General features: G+C 49.4%; 1 protein-coding gene across 3 annotated transcripts in view; it reads right to left on the bottom strand.

The window, feature by feature from the left end:
- Positions 1 to 13,139, bottom strand: part of DPP9 (dipeptidyl peptidase 9) — a 57,091-nt gene extending 43,952 nt beyond the window's left edge. For 2 of the 3 annotated variants that reach the window (XM_081177660.1, XM_081177662.1), the window contains exons 1-2: positions 12,971 to 13,139; positions 378 to 467 (exon numbers count right to left, since the gene is read on the bottom strand). In XM_081177660.1, coding sequence (XP_081033786.1) covers positions 378 to 433 — 56 coding nt within the window. In that variant the 5' untranslated portion in view covers positions 434 to 467; positions 12,971 to 13,139. Of the gene's footprint in view, positions 1 to 377; positions 468 to 12,966 lie in introns of all 3 variants that reach the window. The other variant, XM_081177661.1, reaches the window with a different exon arrangement.
- Positions 13,140 to 21,716: the final 8,577 nt, after the last annotated feature.

Genomic DNA, 21,716 nt, shown 5'->3' with positions numbered 1-21,716 from the left:
ATACTGTGGAATTCCCTTACAGAAGAAGTTAGACTGGTTCCCTCCACTAGGAAGGCACGTTAGGACCGTCCTGTTCAGACAGGCCTTTGGAAACTAAGGGGAAGACGATGCTGACCACTGGGGCTGCTGTCTGGGCAAACTGTGTTTTATTTTCTGGCTCTAAATGTGTCACAACAGGGAAGTGGAAACCTGTCGCACTCAATATGATCCTGAGACTGCAACTCTCAGCAAGTTCAGCCAGCACAGCTAACAGAAAGGGATGGTAGGAATCAGATAGGAGTTGCCATTCAGAAAACAAACCCCTTGTTTTTAACCTCCTGAGTCCCCAACGCTTCCTGCTCCTCCAAAAGCTACTCGAGTCAACTTCAAAAAGTTACCTTCTCCAACTTCCTGCACTTTCGTTTTCCAGCCGAGCCCTCTTGACTTTCTGCATCAACTGCTAGGCGAGCCTTGGACGAAGTAAGAAACTAGAGGGCGGAAAGAAAGAAACAGAGGGCATGTGATCATTTTGAAGTAAACTGGCAGAGATACACACATGTTTTAGGAGTGAAGCATAGAGAGACCTTTTGCCAAACCACAAAACCCCCCCAGCTGCAATGTTGCAGTCTTTGAAACTGCATCTTTGCACTGCTTTTAGAGCTCGTGACTTTTCCCCGAGAATCCTGGGAACGGTAGGCTGTTAAAAGTTGTGGGAATTATAGGTCTGGGAAGCAGGAACTACATTTCCCAGGATTCTTTGGGGGAAGTCATGTGCTTTGGATGTAAAGCTAAAGGGACCCCTGGCCATTAGGCCCAGTTGTGGCCGACTCTGGGGTTGTGGCGCTCATCTCGCTTTATTGGCCGAGGGAGCCAGCATACAGCTTCCAGGTCATGTGGCCAGCAGGACTAAGCCGCTTCTGGCGAACCAGAGCAGCGCACGGAAACGCCGTTTACCTTCCAACCAGAGCGGTACCTATTTATCTACTTGCACTTTGACGTGCTTTTGAACTGCTAAGTTGGCAGGAGCAGGGACTGAGCAACGGGAGCTCACCCCGTCGTGGGGATTCGAACTGCCAACCTTCTGATCAGCAAGTCCTAGGCTCTGTGGTTTAACCCACAGCACCACCCGCATCCCTTACTTTGGATGCCCCACTTTCACTTTTACGGAGGGAATCTAAAGACCCCCTTAGGATCCTCAGCACAGAAGAAGAATAAAGGGTACCACCAGTTGTCTGGCCTCTTCTGTATCACTTGTGCAATGAGTCGTACAATGGCACGGCGCCAGAGACATCGCCAGGAACATCGGGTGAAAGCGGCCTTATACTGAGTCAGCCCATCAATCAATTTAGATCTCTGACTGCAGCTTCAGACAAAGCTCTTCCTAGACCAGGCTTCCTCAACCTCGGCCCTCCAGATGTTTTGAGACAATTCCCAGCATCCCTGACCACTGGTCCTGCTAGCTAGGGATCATGGGAGTTGTAACCCAAAAACATCTGGAGGGCCGAGGTTGAGGAAGCCTGTCCTAGACCTAACTGGAGAAACTGGGGGGGGGGGGTCATACTTGGACCTTCTGCCTTCAAAGTGAGGTACATTCATTTCCCCAAATTCTCCCCTTTTAACATTCAGCCTTTACTAAGGATATGGGGAAACTTGAAAAAGGGAGGAAGAATGAAGGTTGCAGCAATGTCAGGAATGGAGCTGACATTCAAGATAGAATTCTGTGAAAAGCCTCGTTCTCAAGTCCACAGCCATGAATGAAAGTGTCTAATATCCACATTCCACCCCCAAAAAGGAACCAGAGCTTAATCCCAGTTTCCAAGAGGACTCTTAGAATTATTTGGACGAAATCAAAGCTTACAAGCCTTTACTCCTGGGACCCCTTCTAAATTGCTATGTTTATTAAAACATTATATTCTTATTACAAAACAAAGCACCTACAACATATAAAAGACATATTAACATATAGACTATGATTTTTTTTGAGCCCTTGCTCAATCAGTCATCACCAATGATCCTAATACAATACAATAATATTATAGCAATACTTGTATTCTTAGTTATCTTAGTGGCAAAGGCACAGCCCCATCTCCCTTGTTTCATTATCGCTGCTTACGGAGGGTCCATGTCTCAGGAAAAGAATTCAAAAGTCCCCCTTAACACATTTCCCAGAAAGAGGTAAGAGCAGGGAACAGAGTTTTGCCATGCAAGCTTTTCAGCTCCTGCAGTTCCAGAGAACCACAAATAAGAGGCCAGAAAAATCTTGGAGAAAGTGGTGCTTACATTTTTATTCCACCCTTCGTCCAAACCCCCGACTCCATCCTACATGGTTGTTCTCCCCACCTTTATCCTCAAAACAACCCTGTTAGGTAGCTTAGGCTGAGAAGCAGTAACTGGGCCAAGGTCAGAAGAATGTAACAAGGCATGTTAGAAGTTCCCCAGGTGCCAGGTGTGTTTTGCAACCGGGGAAGGTCGGATCGCAACCCTGTGGAGATCTCTGGGTGCCCAGGCTGGCGACTGACATCTCCATCTGGTTGGTTCCTCCAGCTTTCTTAAGCAGATCAGCAGAAAAGCTTATTTATTGCATTTATCTCCCACCTTTTTCTCCAAGGAGTCCATGGTTCACACCCATCTCAGTTAATCCGCACAACACCCCTGTGAGATAGGTTAAGAGGCTGTGACTGACTCCAAGATCAGTCAGTGAGGTTCCTGACTGAGTGGGGATTTGAACCCTGATCTCCCAGGTCCTAGTCCAACACTCTAACCTGCTACACCACACTAGCCTCCTGGAGTCCTCCTTCTAGGGGCAGCACTATAAATTAAGCAGGTAAATAAATATGGGAAAAGCCAAATGTCACTTAGGGAAGGATCAGAAATATTTTACTTGATGCTTGAATTTGTTTTATTCTGGATTGTTTTATTTGGTGTTTTAAAGAAAAAAACCTCAAACGTGGTTTGTAACACATTAAAATACAAAACAGTACAGTGGACGGTGCAGGTTCCGAATGTGATCCATGCGGGATGCACGTTCGCAACCCACAGCATTCACAACCCGCGTCTGCGCACGTGCGGGTTGCAATTTGGCGCTTCTGCGCATGCGCAAAGTGCGATTTAGCACTTCTGCACGTGCATGACCAACGAAACCCAGAAGTAACCCATTCCAGTACTTCCGGCTTTCGGGGGTCCATAACCCAAAAAAACGCAACCTGAAGCGGCTGTAACCCAAGGTATGATTGTATATAAATGAAATTAATAATAAAAATAATTCCTCCCTCCATTGAGGGGAAATGGAGTCTAGTCATTCGGCTGTGGCAACCGTAACCTAGGTTTAAGGTGCTATTTGGCCATAAGCTCACATACCAGTTTCTAACACTGGTAACAGGAGCCTGGCTGCTGAATCCGGCCAAGGCAGGGGCCATCTAGTCTACTCTCCTACTCTCACTGTGGCTGACCAGATGCCCTCACGGGAGCCCAGCAAGAAGGCCTAAGTACAACACCAGCTCTCCCAACTTGTGATTCCCAGCAGCCGATATACAGAGACAAACTGGCTCCGACGGAGGAGGCAGATTATCACCTGCAGATTAATTCTGGTGCAACTGCACCAGATAGATGTGTAAGTTTTCTTATTATCACACCACCTTGTTTGATCTTAAATATTTGGCAGTATTCTGATCCAGCCAGAACAGCCCGCAGAATCCAAGGAGGCACAGGCTGCCTACACTACGTCAGGTTAAGTCATAGTAACACAAGGAGAACCTGCTGGATCAAGCCAATGATCCTGTCCTCACAGTGACCAACCAGATAATTAATAATAATAATAATATTAATAATAATAATAATAATAATAAATTATTTGTACCCCGCCCATCTGGCTGGGTTTCCCCAGCCACTCTGGGCGGCTTCCACAAAGACCAAAAATACACTAAGATGTCACACATTAAAAACTTCACTGAACAGGGCTACCATCAGATGTCTTCTGAATGTCAGGTACAGTGGTACCTCAGGTTAAGTACTTAATTCGTTCCGGAGGTCCGTTCTTAACCTGAAACTGTTCTTAACCTGAAGCACCACTTTAATAATAATAATAATTTTTTATTTATACCCCGCCCTCCCCAGCCAAGGCCGGGCTCAGAGCGGCTTACAAGCAATAATAAAAACAAGATGAGTGATTACAACTTAAAAACAAAAATAAAATACAACATTAAAATAATGGAACATTAAAATATTAAAATGGAGCCTCATTGCAGGAGAAGGAAAAGAAAAAAGAAAAAGGGGGCGGAGGGAATCAAATTGGCTCCAATCCAAAGGCCAGGCGGAACAACTCTGTCTTACAGGCCCTGCGGAAAGAGATCAGATCCTGCAGGGCCCTGGTCTCATGAGACAGAGCGTTCCACCAAGTTGGGGCCAGTGCTGAAAAGGCCCTGGCTCTGATTGAAGCCAATCTAACTTCCTTAGGGCCCGGGACCACTAGGGTGTTGTTATTTATGGACCTTGAGGCTCTCCGTGGGGCATACCAGGCGAGGCGGTCCTGTAGGTACGAGGGTCCTAGGCCGTGAAGGGCTTTAAAGGTCAAAAGCAGCACCTTAAATCTGACCCTGTACTCCACCGGGAGCCAGTGCAGCTTGAAAAGCACTGGATGAATATGCTCCCATGGCAGAGACGCTGTGAGGAGCCTCGCTGCAGCATTCTGTACCCGCTGGAGTTTCTGGGACAGCTTCAAGGGCAGCCCCGCGTAGAGCGAGTTACAGTAGTCAAGCCTGGAGATGACTGTCGCATGGATCACTGTGGCCAGGTCGGGGCGGGAAAGGTAAGGGACCAACTGCTTGATGCGGCGAAGGTGGAAAAATGTCGCTGTCAGAGCTGCTTCAAGATCCTAGCTCACAGAGGATCACGCTAGCCAGCGGTCATTAAGTAAAAGTCTTTATTGAATTACAGTTTCCATTCTCACGCTGCTGTCTGCAACTCTACGTCTACTAGCTAGATCGGCGAGGCTCCGTCTGAGTCTCCGCCCCGTGCGCACCAACTTAATATCCTAGCCTTGCTCCACCTTTTCCTCCTGACTGTCCTCCTCTGGGTCCCTCTACCCCCCGGGGCTTCTTCCTTCCGGGACTCTTCTGACGCTGACCCGGACCCTTCTGCCTCCTTGCGCCGGGCTTTAGGACCTGGTTCCCTTTCGGGGCTGCTCACTGCGCCGCCTTCCTCTGCATTTGAACTTGGCGCGCGCGCCCAACCTTCCACTTTCCTCTTAACCGTTTCTTCGCTCCCCGATGGAGGTGTGGCCACTCCTGACTCCTGCCCTCCCTCCTGTGGTGAGCTGCCAGCGCTTCCCCCCTGGCTCCTTTCCTCTTCCCTGCTTCCTGGCGGTGACGCTGGTCCCGACTTCCAGCTGCTCCCCCCTGAGTCTCCTCTGGCTCTATCTTCCTGGGGTGCCTCCCTAGACTCCCCCCTTGCCCTGGCCACTGGTGCTCCTTTCTGTGAATCCTCTGATTCACTGGAAAGACTGGGAGATCTCGGGTCGTCGTCATCACTCATCCTTTCCTCTGTCTCCTCCCCTTCGCTCTCTGTTTCCTCCCTTGCCCGTGCCTCTGCACCTAAACCCCTGACATCCATCCCCCCCTCGAAGCCCCCCAGTCCCCCCTCCCCTCCTTCCGGTGCTGGAGCTGGGGGCTGCTGTTGCAAAGGGACGAACGTCGGATATCGGTCGCTTCCCGTGGCAGGCCTCCATCGGAACTCCTCCGGGTCTTCCTCTCTGCTCTCGTTGACGACAGTCACCTCCTCTTCCATCTCTGTGCCGCCGTGCTCGAAACCAGGGTCGTCCCCGAAAATGTCCATGTCCGTCTCTCCCGCACTTCCTCCAGGCGGCGTTGCTCGGCCGGAACATTCCATCCACTTCCTGCGGAACTGCTCCTCCGGCCTATCGTCCCACCAATACGAGGGTTCTGAGACAGATCCCGAGGGTGACCCCTCCGGGGAACGGACGTCTCGTGTTGGTTCCTCGTCCGAGTCGAACCCCCTGAACGTGCTGTCCGAAAGCGTGGGCGTGAAAAGCCAGTCATCGAAAAAGTCTGCTGGCATAGGTCTATGTGGGAAGAGGGCATGAAACTCGTCTTTGAGCAGAGGTTCGTCTAAAGCGTAGCCCGGCACCCAGCTGTTCGCACTGGCCGGGGTGCCTTCCCTGGCGAGAAAGTATTCTACTCCCTCTTCCCCCCATCTGGAGTCCAAAATCTCCGTGACTTCGTTGATGCGCTCCTCCTGTGCCACTCCCGCGTGCCTCGTTCCTTCTCTGAGCGGACTCGGCGCCGTTCCGGGTTCCTGGAACCTGTGCGGTGCCTTGTAGGGAGTGAGCACCGATCTGTGGAACACCGGATGCATTCTGGAACCCTCCGGAAGCGCCAGCCTGAAAGCCACCGGGTTGACCTGCTCTTCGACTTGGTATGGCCCCAGTTGTTTATGCCCTAGTTTCTTCTTGGCCAACGACCTGGCCGGCACTGCGTGGGCTGCTAACCAGACCCAGTCTCCCACGTGGAGCTCTTCGCCAACCCTTCTGTGTTTGTCCGCTTGTACCTTGTATGCGTGTTTAGCCAGCTCCAGGTGGCGCCGCAGCTGATCGTGGACTTCCTGCAGCTCCGACGCGAACGCATCTGCTGACTGCGGCTCCCCTTCTCCCCTGCATTCCAGTCCCGGGAAGGTTCTAGGGTGCCGCCCGTTGTTGGCGAAGAACGGCGTGACGCCCGTGGATACGTGCTTCGTGTTGTTGTAGGCAAACTCTGCAAGCGGCAGGTAATCCACCCACGTCGCAGGCTGTTGGTTTGCATAACATCTCAGGTACTGCTGCATGATGGCATTGGCTCGCTCCGCTTGCCCGTTGGTCTGCGGGTGTCTCGCCGACGCCAGATTGATCTTGACGTTTAGGAAGCCCATCAGCTTCTGCCAGAAGTTCGAGATGAACTGCCGCCCGCGGTCGGACAGAATAGACCGTGGCAGACCGTGAACCTTGAACACGTGGTCTATGAACAGTTTGGCGGTTTGCTCTGCCGTGGCCACCTTAGCACACGGAATGAAATGCGCCATCTTGGAGAACAGGTCCACAACCACCAACACTGCCGTCTTGCCCCTTGAGCTGGGCAGATCCGTGACAAAGTCCAGAGCCACCCTTTCCCAAGGTTCGACCGGAGTTTGCAGCGGCTCCAACAGTCCAGCCGGCGGTTTGTGCACCGGCTTTGCCCTCCGGCAGGTGTCACACCTCGCCACGTAGTCTGCGACCTCCCCTCTCATTCCAGGCCACCAGAAATCCCTGGCTACTAATTCTACCGTCTTCTCCTTGCCAAAGTGCCCGGCCGTGGGTGCGTCGTGCAGCTGCTGTAGCACCTTGGCTCGAAGTTCGTCACCCGGCACGTAGATGGCCCCTTTACGGATGAGCAATCCATCTCGTAGCTGGAAACCGTCGGCCGCTGCCTTGCCCCCTCGCACCTCTGCCATCTTCGTTTGTGCGAAGGAGTCCCCCTGCAACGCTCGCCGCACCGCCTCTAGGTCCACGGTCGCCGCGGCGCACGCCCACACTGTCGGTGCAAAGATGTGCATGGCGGCCGCTGGTGTTGCGTCCTCCAGATACTGTGGCTTGCGGGAGAGAGCGTCTGCCATGATGTTGGTGTCCCCCGGGACATACTCTATTCGGAAGTCGAAGTCCGCAAAGAACTCAGCCCAACGTATCTGCCTCTGGTTCAGGAACTGTGCCGTGCGCCAGTGTTCCAGATTCTTGTGGTCCGTGCAAACCTGCACCGTGTGCTTGGCGCCGATCAGAAAGTGCCTCCACGCCTTGAACGCCGCATGAATGGCCAGCAACTCCCTGTCCCATATGGTGTAGTTCTGCTCGGACTTGCTGAGCTTCCTGGAGTAAAACGCTCCCGGCCGCCACACGCCCTGCGGGTCCTTCTGCAGCAGGACCGCCCCCACTGCTCTGTCCGAAGCGTCTGTCTCCACCCTCATCGGCATGCTGGGGTTGACATGAAGCAACTGCTCTTCCGACGCGAAGAGACGCTTGAGGGCCTGAAAGGACTGCTCCGCCTGCTCTGTCCAGATGAACTTCTTCTTCTTGGAGCTAAGGGTGTCAGTGATGGCCGCCGTCTGCATCGCGAAGCCCTTGATAAACTTGCGATAGAAGTTCGCAAAGCCGACAAACCGTTGGACCTCCTTCCGGTTGCGTGGGCTCTTCCAATCCAACACTGCTCGAACCTTGGCGCTGTCCATGGCGAGCCCCTTGTCAGACAGCTTGTAGCCCAGAAAATCCACCTCCGGCACGTCAAATTGGCACTTCTCCAGCTTGGCGTAGAGCCTGTGTTGCTTTAGTCTGTCCAGCACTTCCTTGACGTGCTTGTCATGTTCTTGCTGCGACTCCGAAAAGATCAGGATGTCATCCAAGAAACAGACGCACGTCTTGTAGAGAAGTCCCGCCAACACGTGATGCATAAATGCTTGAAAAACGTGAGCGCCATTTTGCAGTCCAAAAGGCATAACTCTGTATTCGTAGGTACCCAGAGGCGTGAACATGGCTGTCTTCCACTCATCACCCTCCCGCATGCGAATGAGGTTGTACGCCCCCCGCAGGTCCAATTTGGTGAACACCTTTCCCTTCCGTACCTTCGCCAGGAGGTCGTCGATGCGGGGCATGGGGAAGTCCGACGGCTTGGTCACACTGTTCAAAATCCTGTAATCCACTACGAGTCTTTTTTGGGGCGTGTCTCGCTTCTTAACAAAGAATACAGGACTGCCCCCCGCTGCCTTAGACTCCCGGATGAAACCGCGCTCCAAATTATGATCGATGAAGTCTTTGAGTTCCTGCAGTTCGTCCTCAGACATGGAATACAGCTTCCCTTTAGGCAGCGCCGCCCCCGGCAGCAGGTCAATTTTGCAGTCATATGGTCTGTGAGGGGGTAGCCTGTCCGCCTCCTTCTCGCAGAAAACTTCCAGAAATTCTGCGTACTTGTGGGGAATCGCTTGCAGCGTGCCTAGCAGCAGCTGTGACTCCTCTTCCTCTCCTTCCTGCCTGGGTACGATGCAGTGTTCAGCACAAAAGGAAGAGCCGAAGACCAGCTGCCTCTGGAACCAAGCCATCGTTGGGCTGTGCTTGTCCAGCCAACTCATGCCCAATACAATGGGCGTGTCAGACAGTTGAGTGACGTTGAAGCTGATGACTTCCCTGTGATTCCCAAGTCGCATCACCATTGGTGGCGTCTGCTTCACCACTTGCCCCCCTAGCAGCTCCCTGCCATCCACCGTGACAACCTGCAGGGGCAGTGTGGCCGGCAGCAACTGCACAGCGTGCCTGTCGACAAATTCCTGCCCTATAAAGTCCGCGTTGCTGCCGGAGTCGATGGTGATTGGCACGTCCATGGTGATTCCATTGGGCAGCTGGAGAGATGCTGTGAGCCTCACTACTGGTTTGGGCGGGAGGGGGTTCACTGGCTGTAAAATTTCTGGGGACTTCTTCACTGACACGTCTGGCTGGGCCCCATTGCCTCTTCCTCCAGCCAGACATCGTCGTTTCCCTGCTGTGGTCCTCCCTGCTGCGTTGCTGCAGTCACCATTGCTGAGGCTGCAGTAAGCTTGTGGGGCCTCTGGGGACACTCTTTCGCCATATGCCCTGGCTGCTCACAGACGTAACACTTCCTGGTCCCTCTAGGAGGCTTCGCCTTCACTGCTGCCGGTGCTAGGGCTCTGGTTGCTGACTGAGCCCTTGCACCTCCAACCTCCATAGGTTCGGCTCCTCCTCCTGGCGGAGGCGTGGATTGCGCCCGCGCTGCTTCTCTGGGAAAGAAGGAGGGGCCCCCGGCTGGTTCGCGCCCTCCACGTCCTTCGTCCTTGCTCCACGGACGTCCTTCCAGCCTCACCCCCACTGCCAGTGCCCTCTGAACGACCTCCTGGGTGGTTCGGGGTCTCTCCCCCCTCGCTATCTCATCTTTAATCGAGTTGTGCAGTCCCTCCCAAAAGAGGTCTCTTACAGGAGCCGAATCTCTGTCCCATTCCAGGGCGCTGACCAAGGCGAAAAAGCGGGCATGATACTGTCTGACGCTGGCCCTCCCTTGTCTCAGCCCATGCACCTCCTTCCGTGCAAGATCAATATCAATACTTGATAAGAAACACCCATCCATCGCTTTAATAAAGGCATCCGCATTCTGGAGCGCCGGATCGTTATCTCTCCATAAATTGCGCAACCACGCTTTCGCCTCCCCATGCAGATGGGACATGATGAACCCCACTCTCTCCTGTTCATCTCTAAAGTCCTTATGCAACAGTTGCAGTGCGCACAGTACGTCGGCTCTAAAGTTGGGATACTGTTGCAGGTTCCCATCGAAGTGAGAGAGTAGCCCGCCTGTCCGTCTCGCCAACCCAATTCCCTCCTGCCGGGGTGTTTGGTTTGCCAGTACGTCTAACCTGACCTGGAGATCCCTGCAGGCGGCAGCTGCCTCGTCCTCTCTCTTCCTGGATGCGAGAACCTCGGCGTTCAGTTGTGCCACTGCTTTTCTGAGGTCCTCTATCTGCTGCTCAGCCGTCATGTCTCTTGCCGTTCGTGAGCTCGCTAGTGGGCGCCTGTTTCTCTCCCCTCCTCGAGGCTGCAGATGCCCACAATGTAGAGACGGAGCCTACTGTCAGAGCTGCTTCAAGATCCTAGCTCACAGAGGATCACGCTAGCCAGCGGTCATTAAGTAAAAGTCTTTATTGAATTACAGTTTCCATTCTCACGCTGCTGTCTGCAACTCTACGTCTACTAGCTAGATCGGCGAGGCTCCGTCTGAGTCTCCGCCCCGTGCGCACCAACTTAATATCCTAGCCTTGCTCCACCTTTTCCTCCTGACTGTCCTCCTCTGGGTCCCTCTACCCCCCGGGGCTTCTTCCTTCCGGGACTCTTCTGACGCTGACCCGGACCCTTCTGCCTCCTTGCGCCGGGCTTTAGGACCTGGTTCCCTTTCGGGGCTGCTCACTGCGCCGCCTTCCTCTGCATTTGAACTTGGCGCGCGCGCCCAACCTTCCACTTTCCTCTTAACCGTTTCTTCGCTCCCCGATGGAGGTGTGGCCACTCCTGACTCCTGCCCTCCCTCCTGTGGTGAGCTGCCAGCGCTTCCCCCCTGGCTCCTTTCCTCTTCCCTGCTTCCTGGCGGTGACGCTGGTCCCGACTTCCAGCTGCTCCCCCCTGAGTCTCCTCTGGCTCTATCTTCCTGGGGTGCCTCCCTAGACTCCCCCCTTGCCCTGGCCACTGGTGCTCCTTTCTGTGAATCCTCTGATTCACTGGAAAGACTGGGAGATCTCGGGTCGTCGTCATCACTCATCCTTTCCTCTGTCTCCTCCCCTTCGCTCTCTGTTTCCTCCCTTGCCCGTGCCTCTGCACCTAAACCCCTGACAGTCGCCTTGGCTGTTGCTGTGACTTGCGCCTCCATGGAAAGGGAGGCGTCAAGGATTACACCCAAACTCTTAACGGAAGGCAATGGCACTAATTGGGCCCCCGCAAGAGAAGGGAGTTGGTCCCTCATCCCCATGCTATCCCGACCTAGCCATAGGACCTCTGTCTTCGAAGGATTTAGTTTCAATCGGCTCCCACGAAACCATCCAGCCACAGCTTCCAAGCATCTGGTCAGTGTGTAAGGGGCCGAGTTGGTGTGGCCATCCATCAGTAGATAGAGCTGAGTGTCATCAGCATATTGATGACAGCCCAGCCCAAAGCTCCGGATAATCTGGGCAAGGGGGCGCATAAAGATGTTAAAAAGCATTGGGGAGAGAATTGCGCCCTGCGGCACTCCACACACCAAGGAGTGGCGTGACGACATTTCCCTCCCCAGTGCCACCCTCTGTCCCCGACCAGAGATAAAAGAGCACAACCAGTTACGGGCTATGCCCTGTATCCCCACGTCTGCAAGGCGATGGTCCAGAAGATCATGATCGACCATGTCAAAGGCTGCTGACAAATCTAAAAGGATCAGCAGTCCTGACCCGCCTCGATCCAGTTGTCCAGTTTAGCTAATGGGGCCTCCTGCTGCCGCCGCGCCGCCGGAGCACGATTTCTGTTCTCATCCTGAAGCAAAGTTCTTAACCTGAAGCACTATTTCTGGGTTAGTGGAGTCTGTAACCTGAAGCATATGTAACCCGAGGTACCACTGTAGTTGTTTATCTCTTTGACATTTGGTGGGAGGGCATTCAACAGGGCAGATGCCACCACCGAGAAGGCCCTCTGCCTGGTTGCCTGTAGCTTTGTTTCTCACAATGAGGGAACCGCAAGAAGCCCCCCAGAGCTGGACCTCAGTGTCCGGGCAGAATGATGGGGGTGGAGACGCTCCTTCAGGTATACTGGACCAAGGCCGTTTAGATGCCTTTAAGAACCCAGGCCACTGAAACTCACCATACAAAACACTTTCTTTATTCTATAGGGATGGGGGTCCCCCAAGTTCTGAAGCTGGGATGGGAAGGGGCAGGCCTGAAGAAGCCCCCCCTTCCAAAAGGGGCTCTGGTGGGGAGCGGTGACAGCAGGGGAGGGCATGGGGGCCAGCAACCCCCTTTCTTCCTACCCCTCCAAGGAGGCAAGACCCAAACCCCCTCCCATGGATGATCCACAGCAAGGGCGTTCCCTCCATCCAGGAGCATGGGCATTCAGCTGGAGCCTGGCACAAGGGAACCTTATTTGGGGTGTTGTCCGAAGAGAAACCCCCCCCAAAGTGGGAGAGGGCGTGGCCAGCAGCCCCCTTCCGAGAGGGCGTGGCCAAAACCCCCTGCCTGTTTTAACTCTCAGGTGCCAAGGCGTGGCCTCGCGCAATGGAGGCGTGGCCTAAGAGGGGGGTCTTCAGGACCTTCTCTCCAGGGGGCGTGGCCACCGAGCTGAGGGCGTGGCCACGGGAAAGCCTATTCGGAGCGTGGTCTGGGACCCCCGCACCCCTCTCGGAAAAGGGGCGGAGCCTCTTTCCGTCGGCCCCTCCCCTCCGGCCCCTCAGCCAGCCGGCTGCTCACTCACTTCGTGGCTCCTCGGCCTCCCCCAGGCCGGGCTTCCTCCGCTGCGGGGTGAGGGGGGTAGGGGAGGGTTGGGTTCCGCGGAGGCTTCACTCCCGCTCCATTTCCTTTCCTGGAGACGCCGGAGCTCCGGGGGAGGGGGGGAGGGACACCGCCGGCCTCCGCGAGCCTCCCGCCGCGACCTTTCGCCCGGAAGCGGAAGCCCGCTCTCTCGCCGTCTCCCAACTCTCGCTCTTCTTCTCGCGATAGTAACGGGGGGGGAGCCCGAACGAGATCTCGAGATAGCGAGTGCGGGAAAGGGGGCGGGGTCTCGAACTGACTTCTTTCCCCGCTGCTCTCGTCGTCGTCCAAGGCGCGGTTATTCTCGCGAGAGTAAGCGGAAGAAGGGCGGGGCCTCTTGCGAACGCGGAAGGAACCATAGAGAATAAAACGGGAGGTTGCTTCTGACGGTTGGGAGGGACCACCTTGGGAAATTCTGGAGGGGTGGAGAGGAATGTTCGTGAGGAGAATTTTTTTATTAAAGGATTTGGATGACGGCGAACTGGGCGGAACCATTCGATAGGAGCACGGGGGGAGATTTTGCGGGGTGAAAATATAAATAAAATCTTATAATTCTTTTGTAAAAGAAAATCCAACAACCCATGCCTATATTTTTAATTATATCTAATGTTTTTATTGAAATAATAATAATACATAAGAAAATTTAATAAACGTTTGCAAAATAAAAAAATCATTTAAATATGCACATATATTTTGGTACATACATGAAAGTGTTCATATATATTGTATAAATGGACATAAATTTAAAATAAAATAAAGAGCACAAATTAAACGGTCTCTTACGTAATTGTTAAAAACAGTTTGGAAGGAACCATTAGCATTAAAAAGGGGAGGGAGACGTTGCTATGGGAACGGGTAGTGACCACTTTTGCATAGTGGGGGGGGTTGGATTTTCCACGTTCGGACGGAAACCGTGTTCTGAAACGGAGGGGTGGGAGGATCAATTCCATCGAGGGAGTAGGGGGTCAGCGAAAGAGGGCGGCCAAACATTCTTTTCGGCAGTTTCACATACGTGGTGTCGGATGGTACAGTCCAAGATCGGTGTTTCATAGGCTAGGAAAATGAACCCAAGCGCATCTGCAGCGTTGGTGGTATAGTGGTTAGCATAGCTGCCTTCCAAGCAGTTGACCCGGGTTCGATTCCCGGCCAACGCAGTATTTTCCCTCGCCCTCTTTTCATTCTTATGTAACTTGCAATTATTTAAACAGTTCCTTTACAAGTAGGACCGAAGGCTACAATTCAGAACTTAAACAAAGTTTCTCACTGTGAATGTTTTATCATCCTTTACATGTGTGCATTCATTAATCCCCCCTCCTAATTTATGGAGAAATTATATTCATACATGATTATATGATTATATATGATTATACGTGTTCAAGGGGGGCTTTGAAAAGAAAGGAAATAAAAACCAGGCTGCCATGCAATTAGTTTTATTCAGTTTTGTAAAAGAAAAAAAATTTGCAAACTATCAGCCTGAGCTTATTTGAGGTTTTCAAATAATATTGCTAAAAACAGGTGTGCAAACTCAAAAATAAGACACAAAAGGAAAGGTGGAGTGGGAGGGAGGAGGAAATAAGACACTTTAAGTTGCAGATTCCAAAGGAACAAGTTCATCTAATGACCAGCTGAGCTGCATCATGGTAGCTTCTGGAAAGAGGTGGCTGCCCTGCTTAAAAAATAAATATAAAAATAAAAATCTCAGAAATTAAACGCGTTTAATTTTAAACAGCTAAACTGGGGGACTCATAATTCTAAAGTGAATCATTTTTTTTAAAAAAAAAAACAAATCCCAGAAATTCAATAAATGCATTTAATTTTAATCAGCTATGCTGGGGAACTCATCGTTGTAAAACGAAATAATAACAAAACCCCAGAAATTCAATAAATGCATTTAATTTTAATCAGCTTATGCTGGGGAACTCATAATTCTAAAGCAAAATATTAACAAAAACCCAGAAATTAAATAAATGCATTTGAATTTAATCAGCTAAACTGGCAGGGTTATAAGGATAAATTAAAATAAAAACTGGAAGGGGTTTTTCCAAGAAAAAGGCAATAATGTTTCCGCCCGGGATCGAACCGGGGACCTTTCGCGTGTGAGGCGAACGTGATAACCGCTACACTACGGAAACCGACGTGGAAGGGTTCCCCATGCTGCTTGATATTAACTCAAGCGCTTCCACTTCCGCCGCAGCTAGTTATTGATGCTTTTTGAAATATTCTCATGCCCTGTGCTGAATGTTGCAGTTTTGCACCTGCGAGGCAAAGGGTCACCCTTTGCAATCAGTAGTAAATAGTATCTGAAGAAGTGTGCATGCACACGAAAGCTCATACCAAGAACTAACTTAGTTGGTCTTTAAGGTGCTACTGGAAGGAATTTTTTACCTTTGCAATCAGGTGGCCCTGTGAATCACTCCCTGATTGCAATGCACTTTGCTAAAGAATAGGGGGGGGGAAGGGATGCCACTGTCGCCATTAGAGGTCAGGAGAGACTCATCCTCTTATCAGAAGCAGCAAAACTTGGACAATTCGAAGTTCCCCCGATTGAATGAAAGGCTGGTGAGAAAGGAACGCAACCCACAAGTTGCTTGGGATGGGAAAATCAGTCACTGGTTTCAAGGGGAAAGTTGCCAGATTGCAACCTGGAAATTGCTGGGCAGCCACTGATTTCTTTTTTTCAAACTTTATTCCAAAACCGAAAAAGAATTGCAAACTTTCAAATTCAAAATCCATATTCGTTTACAGATAGGTAGCCGTGTTGGTCTGCCATAGTCAAAATAAAAAAATTCTTTCCAGTAGCACCTTAAAAGACCAACTAAGTTAGTTCTTGGTATGAGCTTTCGTGTGCATGCACACTTCTTCAGATACACTTCAGATACACTGTGTATCGGAAGAAGTGTGCATGCACACGAAAGCTCATACCAAGAACTAACTTAGTTGGTCTTTAAGGTGCTACTGGAAGGAATTTTTTTATTCATATTCGTTTAGTTGTTGTTGTTGTTGTTTAGTCGCTTAGTCGTGTCCGACTCTTCGTGACCCCCTGGACCAGAGCACGCCAGGCACTCCTGTCTTCCACTGCCTCCCGCAGTTTGGTCAAACTCATGCTGGTAGCTTCGAGAACACTGTCCAACCATCTCGTCCTCTGTCGTCCCCTTCTCCTTGTGCCCTCCATCTTTCCCAGCATCAGGGTCTTTTCCAGGGAGTCTTCTCTTCTCATGAGGTGGCCAAAGTCTTGGATCCTCAGCTTCAGGATCTGTCCTTCCAGTGAGCACTCAGGGCTGATTTCCTTCAGAATGGAGAGGTTTGATCTTCTTGCAGTCCATGGGATTCTCTTTTTTTTAATGATATTTATTAAAAATTTTAAAGTTACAGAAAAACCAAAAAAGAAAAAGAAAAACTAGAAAAAAAAGAACAAACCACAATCAAACAATACAACAACACAATCAAAAGACAAAAATAAGCCATAAACATTTAAAAACAAATCCAATATTCTCCAATCCTTAACTGTATTACCTTCTTTCCTTGACCTCCTCAGTCCTCCCTTTTTTGTATCCTAGTTATTAATTGTCACAGCAAATCCTTTCCATTTTTCATAATATTCTGTCATTACATTACCTTAATCTATTTTAACCTTATCTTACTATAGAAGACCCTAAAACCTAAAACTTAAATCTTATTTCATAACCCTAACATATTCTTACATAATTCTTTTAACATTTTTGCTAAAGCCAAATAGTTTCATTCCAGCATTTTTCTAACATTCATCAATTTTATAAAGCAGTCCTAATAAAAATAAAAAAAAAATTCTTCCAATCTTCATCCAGCGTCTCTTCCTCCTGGTCTCGGGTTTTGTCAGTCCTTTCTATCCCATCAATCAAGCGCATTAACCTGGTAATCTTATGCCCTTAAGTCTCTTCCATGTCCCTTCCGCAGCTCTTCTTCATATTTATACCTGTACTTTACTTTGTCTCCTGCTCCTTTCACTCATAGGAACTCCAACTTAACAGTGTTTTTGACCCTTCTTGACAAATCAGTCCCTTTTCCATATTCCACACAAAACCCCATATGGTATTTAAGAACATGTTTCAAAGTCCCTCCAGAATTAAGAGCCCCCACAACCCCAAACATCTCACGGCCCATTGCCAGACTTGAAAAGTCCAAACATCCCTGCATACAACCCCCCATTTCCAAACCAAACCAAACTTTATCCTTCTTTAGCCTTCCAAAACTGGTTTTTTCCAAGTTCATTGGTCAAATCCAAAAACTCATGTTCCTGCTGGGCCCCAACTCCCTCCATCTCTGGCTCCCGAGGTTCAGCAACATCCTCTTCCCTCATCTGGTCTGTCAGAGCACACTCCTGATTTGATTCCTGGGTGGGCTCTATATAATTTCCCACTACCTGTCCAAAGTTTCTGATCGCAGCAGTCATCAAGTCCGTCTTCTCATGTATCTGTTCCAATAGGGCACTTGTTTTGCAAAGAGCACACACCAGAGTCTCTGAATACATTGTTCTGCAAGGTCAGAAGCCTATTCTCACGATCGTAATCTTGTTCAGCTGCAGAGCTCCCCGATTCAAATTTAATAACAGTTTCACAGGCTCCCTCTAGGGGAAGAACTTCTATTTGTTCTTTCTTTTAAAGGCGGATCTAGCAACAAAGTTTCCTTTTTCAGATATTTTGTCAATATTTGTTCCTTTAGAATGCGAAAGTGAACAATGGAATCACTATGTTTCTCTTCTTTTAACTATCTGTCAAAGATGTTGGTCTCTGGTCAATGAGCTTCCAATGAACGTCAGGCCTGACACCCGGCTCCCAGGATCAAGACGGTGGAAAATTACTTTACTTTACACTCTCTTCTGCAGGTTTAAACAGTCCGAAAAAAATTCCCCCTCTTCTCCTGCTTCCGAAGGGGGTTCAACAATTTTAAATGATGAAAATTAATCCTTCACAAGCGATTTTCTGAACTCTAGTTTACCATGTCTTTGCTTTAATCTATCTACAAGAAACGGAAGGCTGACTTCCTGTTTAGACCTTCCCATTTCAGTGCCAAATTAATATAAATTTCTTAGTCCAATTTTCCTTCTAATCGCGGGTCATTATTTGAAGTCCAATTGTCCAAAATTAAGGTACTCACGGGTGATTGTTTTAAAAGCCAAATTGTCCCAGGAAAAAGGCAGCGCTCTCCGGCAACGGCTGTGCGGCTTCGCTCCACGGAAGAAGCAGTTGACTCTCAGCACTGCGCCACTTCCCCCTCTTCGCTCCGGAGCCCAGAAGTGGGTTCCTTTACGGGTTGGGGGGCACTAAAGGTGCCCGCCGAGTCCCATGGTCACAGGCTTCATCCGCCTGTGATTTTTGAAAGGGTCCCCGCTTCGCCGTAGCGGGAAAGACCCGTTTTCCACGGAGCTGGTCCCTCCGGATCAGAGGGAGTCCGCCATTACCGATGGCGCCACCCCGGAAGTCGCAGTCCATGGGACTCTCCAGAGTCTCCTCCAGCACCATAATTCAAAAGCATCTATTCTGCGGTGATCAGCCTTCTTTATGGTCCAGCTCTCACTTCCATACATCACTTCTGGGAAAACCAGAGCTTTAACTATACAGACCTTTGTCGGCAAGGTGATGTCTCTGCTTTTTAAGATGTTGTCTAGGTTTGCCATCGCCTTTCTCCCAAGAAGCAGGCGTCTTTTAATTTCGTGGCTGCTGTCACCATCTGCACTGATCATGGAGCCCAAGAAAGTAAAATCTCTCACTGCCTCCATTTCTTCCCCTTCTATTTGCCAGGAGGTGATGGGCCCAGTGGCCATGATCTTCGTTTTTTTGATGCTGAGCTTCAGACCATATTTTGCGCTCTCCTCTTTCACCCTCAATAAAAGGTTCTTTAATTCCTCCTCACTTTCTGCCATCAAGGTTGTGTCATCTGCATATCTGAGGTTGTTGATATTCCTTCCAGCAATTCCGGCTTGGGATTCATCCAGCCCAGCCTTTCGCATGATGAATTCTGCATATAAGTTAAATAAGCAGGGAGACAATATACAGCCTTGCCGTACTCCTTTCCCAATTTGGAACCCATCAGTTGTTCCATATCCAGTTCTAACTGTAGCTTCTTGTCCCACATAGGGATTTCGCAGGAGACAGATGAGGTGATCAGGCACTCCCATTTCTTTAAGAACTTGCCATAGTTTGCTGTGGTCAACACAGTCAAAGGCTTTTGCATAGTCAATGAAGCAGAAGTAGATGTCTTTCTGGAACTCTCTAGCTTTCTCCATAATCCATCGCATGTTTGCAATTTGGTCTCTGGTTCCTCTGCCCCTTCGAAATCCAGCTTGCACTTCTGGGAGTTCTCGGTCCACATACTGCTTGAGCCTTCCTTGTAGAATTTTAAGCATAACCTTGCTGGCGTGTGAAATGAGTGCAATTGTGCGCTAGTTGGAGCATTCTTTGGCACTGCCCTTCTTTGGGATTGGGATGTAGACTGATCTTCTCCAATCCTCTGGCCGCTGCTAAGTTTTCCAAACTTGCTGGCATATTGAGTGTAGCACCTTGACAGCATCATCTTTTAAAATTTTAAATAGTTCAGCTGGAATACCATGAGCCTATTACATAGTTGACTAGATTAAAATATACCTAATTGCTATAGACTTCCCTTTGCTGTATATAAATACAACGCATTAGAAATATTCTATTAGAAATTTTTATAAGTTCCCCTATGCCCCCCCACTCCCCTTCACCCATGTGTGATCTCAATCTTTTTTTACTTCTTCCATCTTCTTGTGTCGTTGTAATTTAATAATTATTCAGTTCATTCTTTTATTATTTCCTTGCTTACCCCTGTGCGTTTTACACATTATCTATTAATATTCCAGTTCCGGAACCATATTTTTTTCATGTATTCCTTCACTCCATCCCACTCTTTAATTATTCTCTGATTTGCATGGCATCTAATGATTGCCGTCAATTCTGCCGTTTCCACAAACTCACAGAGCTTGCCTTGCCATTCTAATAACGATGGTATTTTCTGCCCCTTCCAATTCTTTGCAATCAATATTCTGGCTGCTGCTGTTGCGTAAAGGAATACACTTTTCTCAGGGGGGGAAAAAAGAGAAGAACAGCCACTGATTTCTTTTTTTGAAAAAAAGAGTTTCTATTGGATTTTACATTTTAAACATATTGCAACATATCAAATCATCAAAATAAAATAAATATGTTCCCCCAATTACCCCCATCCCACCCCCTGACTTCCCTCAACTTCTGGTTTTTTTTAATATTAACTTCCCCTGCCTGCTTTATTATATTGTCATATGACTTATCTATATGAATTGTTATCTCTTATCATTTTAACATCATCTTTATAGTTTATATATTTAGTTTTGTTAATTGTAAGTGTTTCTTCAAACCCTGCTAGTGAGTCCATTTCTTCACATTGTTTCTGTAAATGCAACATGAATGGTTCCCAATCTTTTTTTAAAAAAAATCTCTATTGTCTTTGTCTCTGAGCCTGAAAACCAGCCATTGATTTCAATGCGAAATGTAAATTGCAACATGGAAATTGCCGGGGGGGGGGGCAGCCACTGATTTCAAGGGGAAATGTTATGTACCGAGTTGAATAGGATCCAAAATGCAGCAGTCTGATTGGTTCTAGAACAATAGGATCCAGAATGCAGCAGTCTGATTGGTCCTAGAATAATAGGATCCAGAATGCAACAGTCTGATTGGTCCTAGAACAATAGGATCCAGAATGCAGCAGTTTGATTGGTCCACAGGAACCACCCAATCCAGCTCCAGGTGGAAGGGAATCCGCAAGCTGATTGGCCTATAGGAGAATCCCGGAATTAGCCCATCCCGTAGGGCCCATTGTGTAAACAATGTACAGTGGTACCTCGCAAGACAAATGCCTCGCAAGACAAAAAACTCGCTAGACGAAAGGTTTTTTCGTCCGCGATTTGCCTCGCAAGACGAATTTCCCTACGGGCTTGCTTCGCAAGACGAAAACGTCTTGCGACTTTGTTAAGCCGTTTAAACCGTGCTTCGCAAGAAGAAAAATTCGCTAGACAGCAAAAATTGCGGAACGAATTAATTTCGTCTTGCGAGGCACCACTGTATATAAGGCAGACATTCTGGGGGAACTTCCATTCCGCCAGGCCCTCCTGTCTCCCACTGCCTCCCACAGTTTGGTCAAACTCATGCTGGTAGCTTCGAGAACACTGTCCAACCATCTCGTCCTCTGTCGTCCCCTTCTCCTTGTGCCCTCCATCTTTCCCAACATCAGGGTCTTTTCCAGGGAGTCTTCTCTTCTCATGAGGTGGCCAAAGTATTGGAGTCTCAGCTTCAGGATCTGTCCTTCCAGTGAGCACTCAGGGCTGATTTCCTTCAGAATGGATCGGTTTGATCTTCTTGCAGTCCATGGGATTCTCAAGAGTCTCCTCCAGCACCATAATTCAAAAGCATCCATTCTTTGGCGATCAGCCTTCTTTATGGTCCAGCTCTCACTTCCATACATCACTACTGGGAAAACCATAGCTTTAACTAGACAGACCTTTGTCAGCAAGGTGATGTCTCTGCTTTTTAAGACGCTGTCCAGGTTTTTCATTGCTTTTCTCCCAAGAAGCAGGCGTCTTTTAATTTCGTGGCTGCTGCCACCATCTGCAGTGATCATGGAGCCCAAGAAAGTAAAATCTCTCACTGCCTCCATTTCTT

This window comes from Podarcis bocagei (genome assembly GCF_964188305.1).
Source record: "Podarcis bocagei genome assembly, chromosome: 18".
NCBI classification, from domain to species: Eukaryota; Metazoa; Chordata; class Lepidosauria; order Squamata; family Lacertidae; genus Podarcis; species Podarcis bocagei.
The sequence above is the reverse complement of the archived record's forward strand: the minus strand, read 5'-3'. Positions and strand labels throughout refer to the sequence as shown.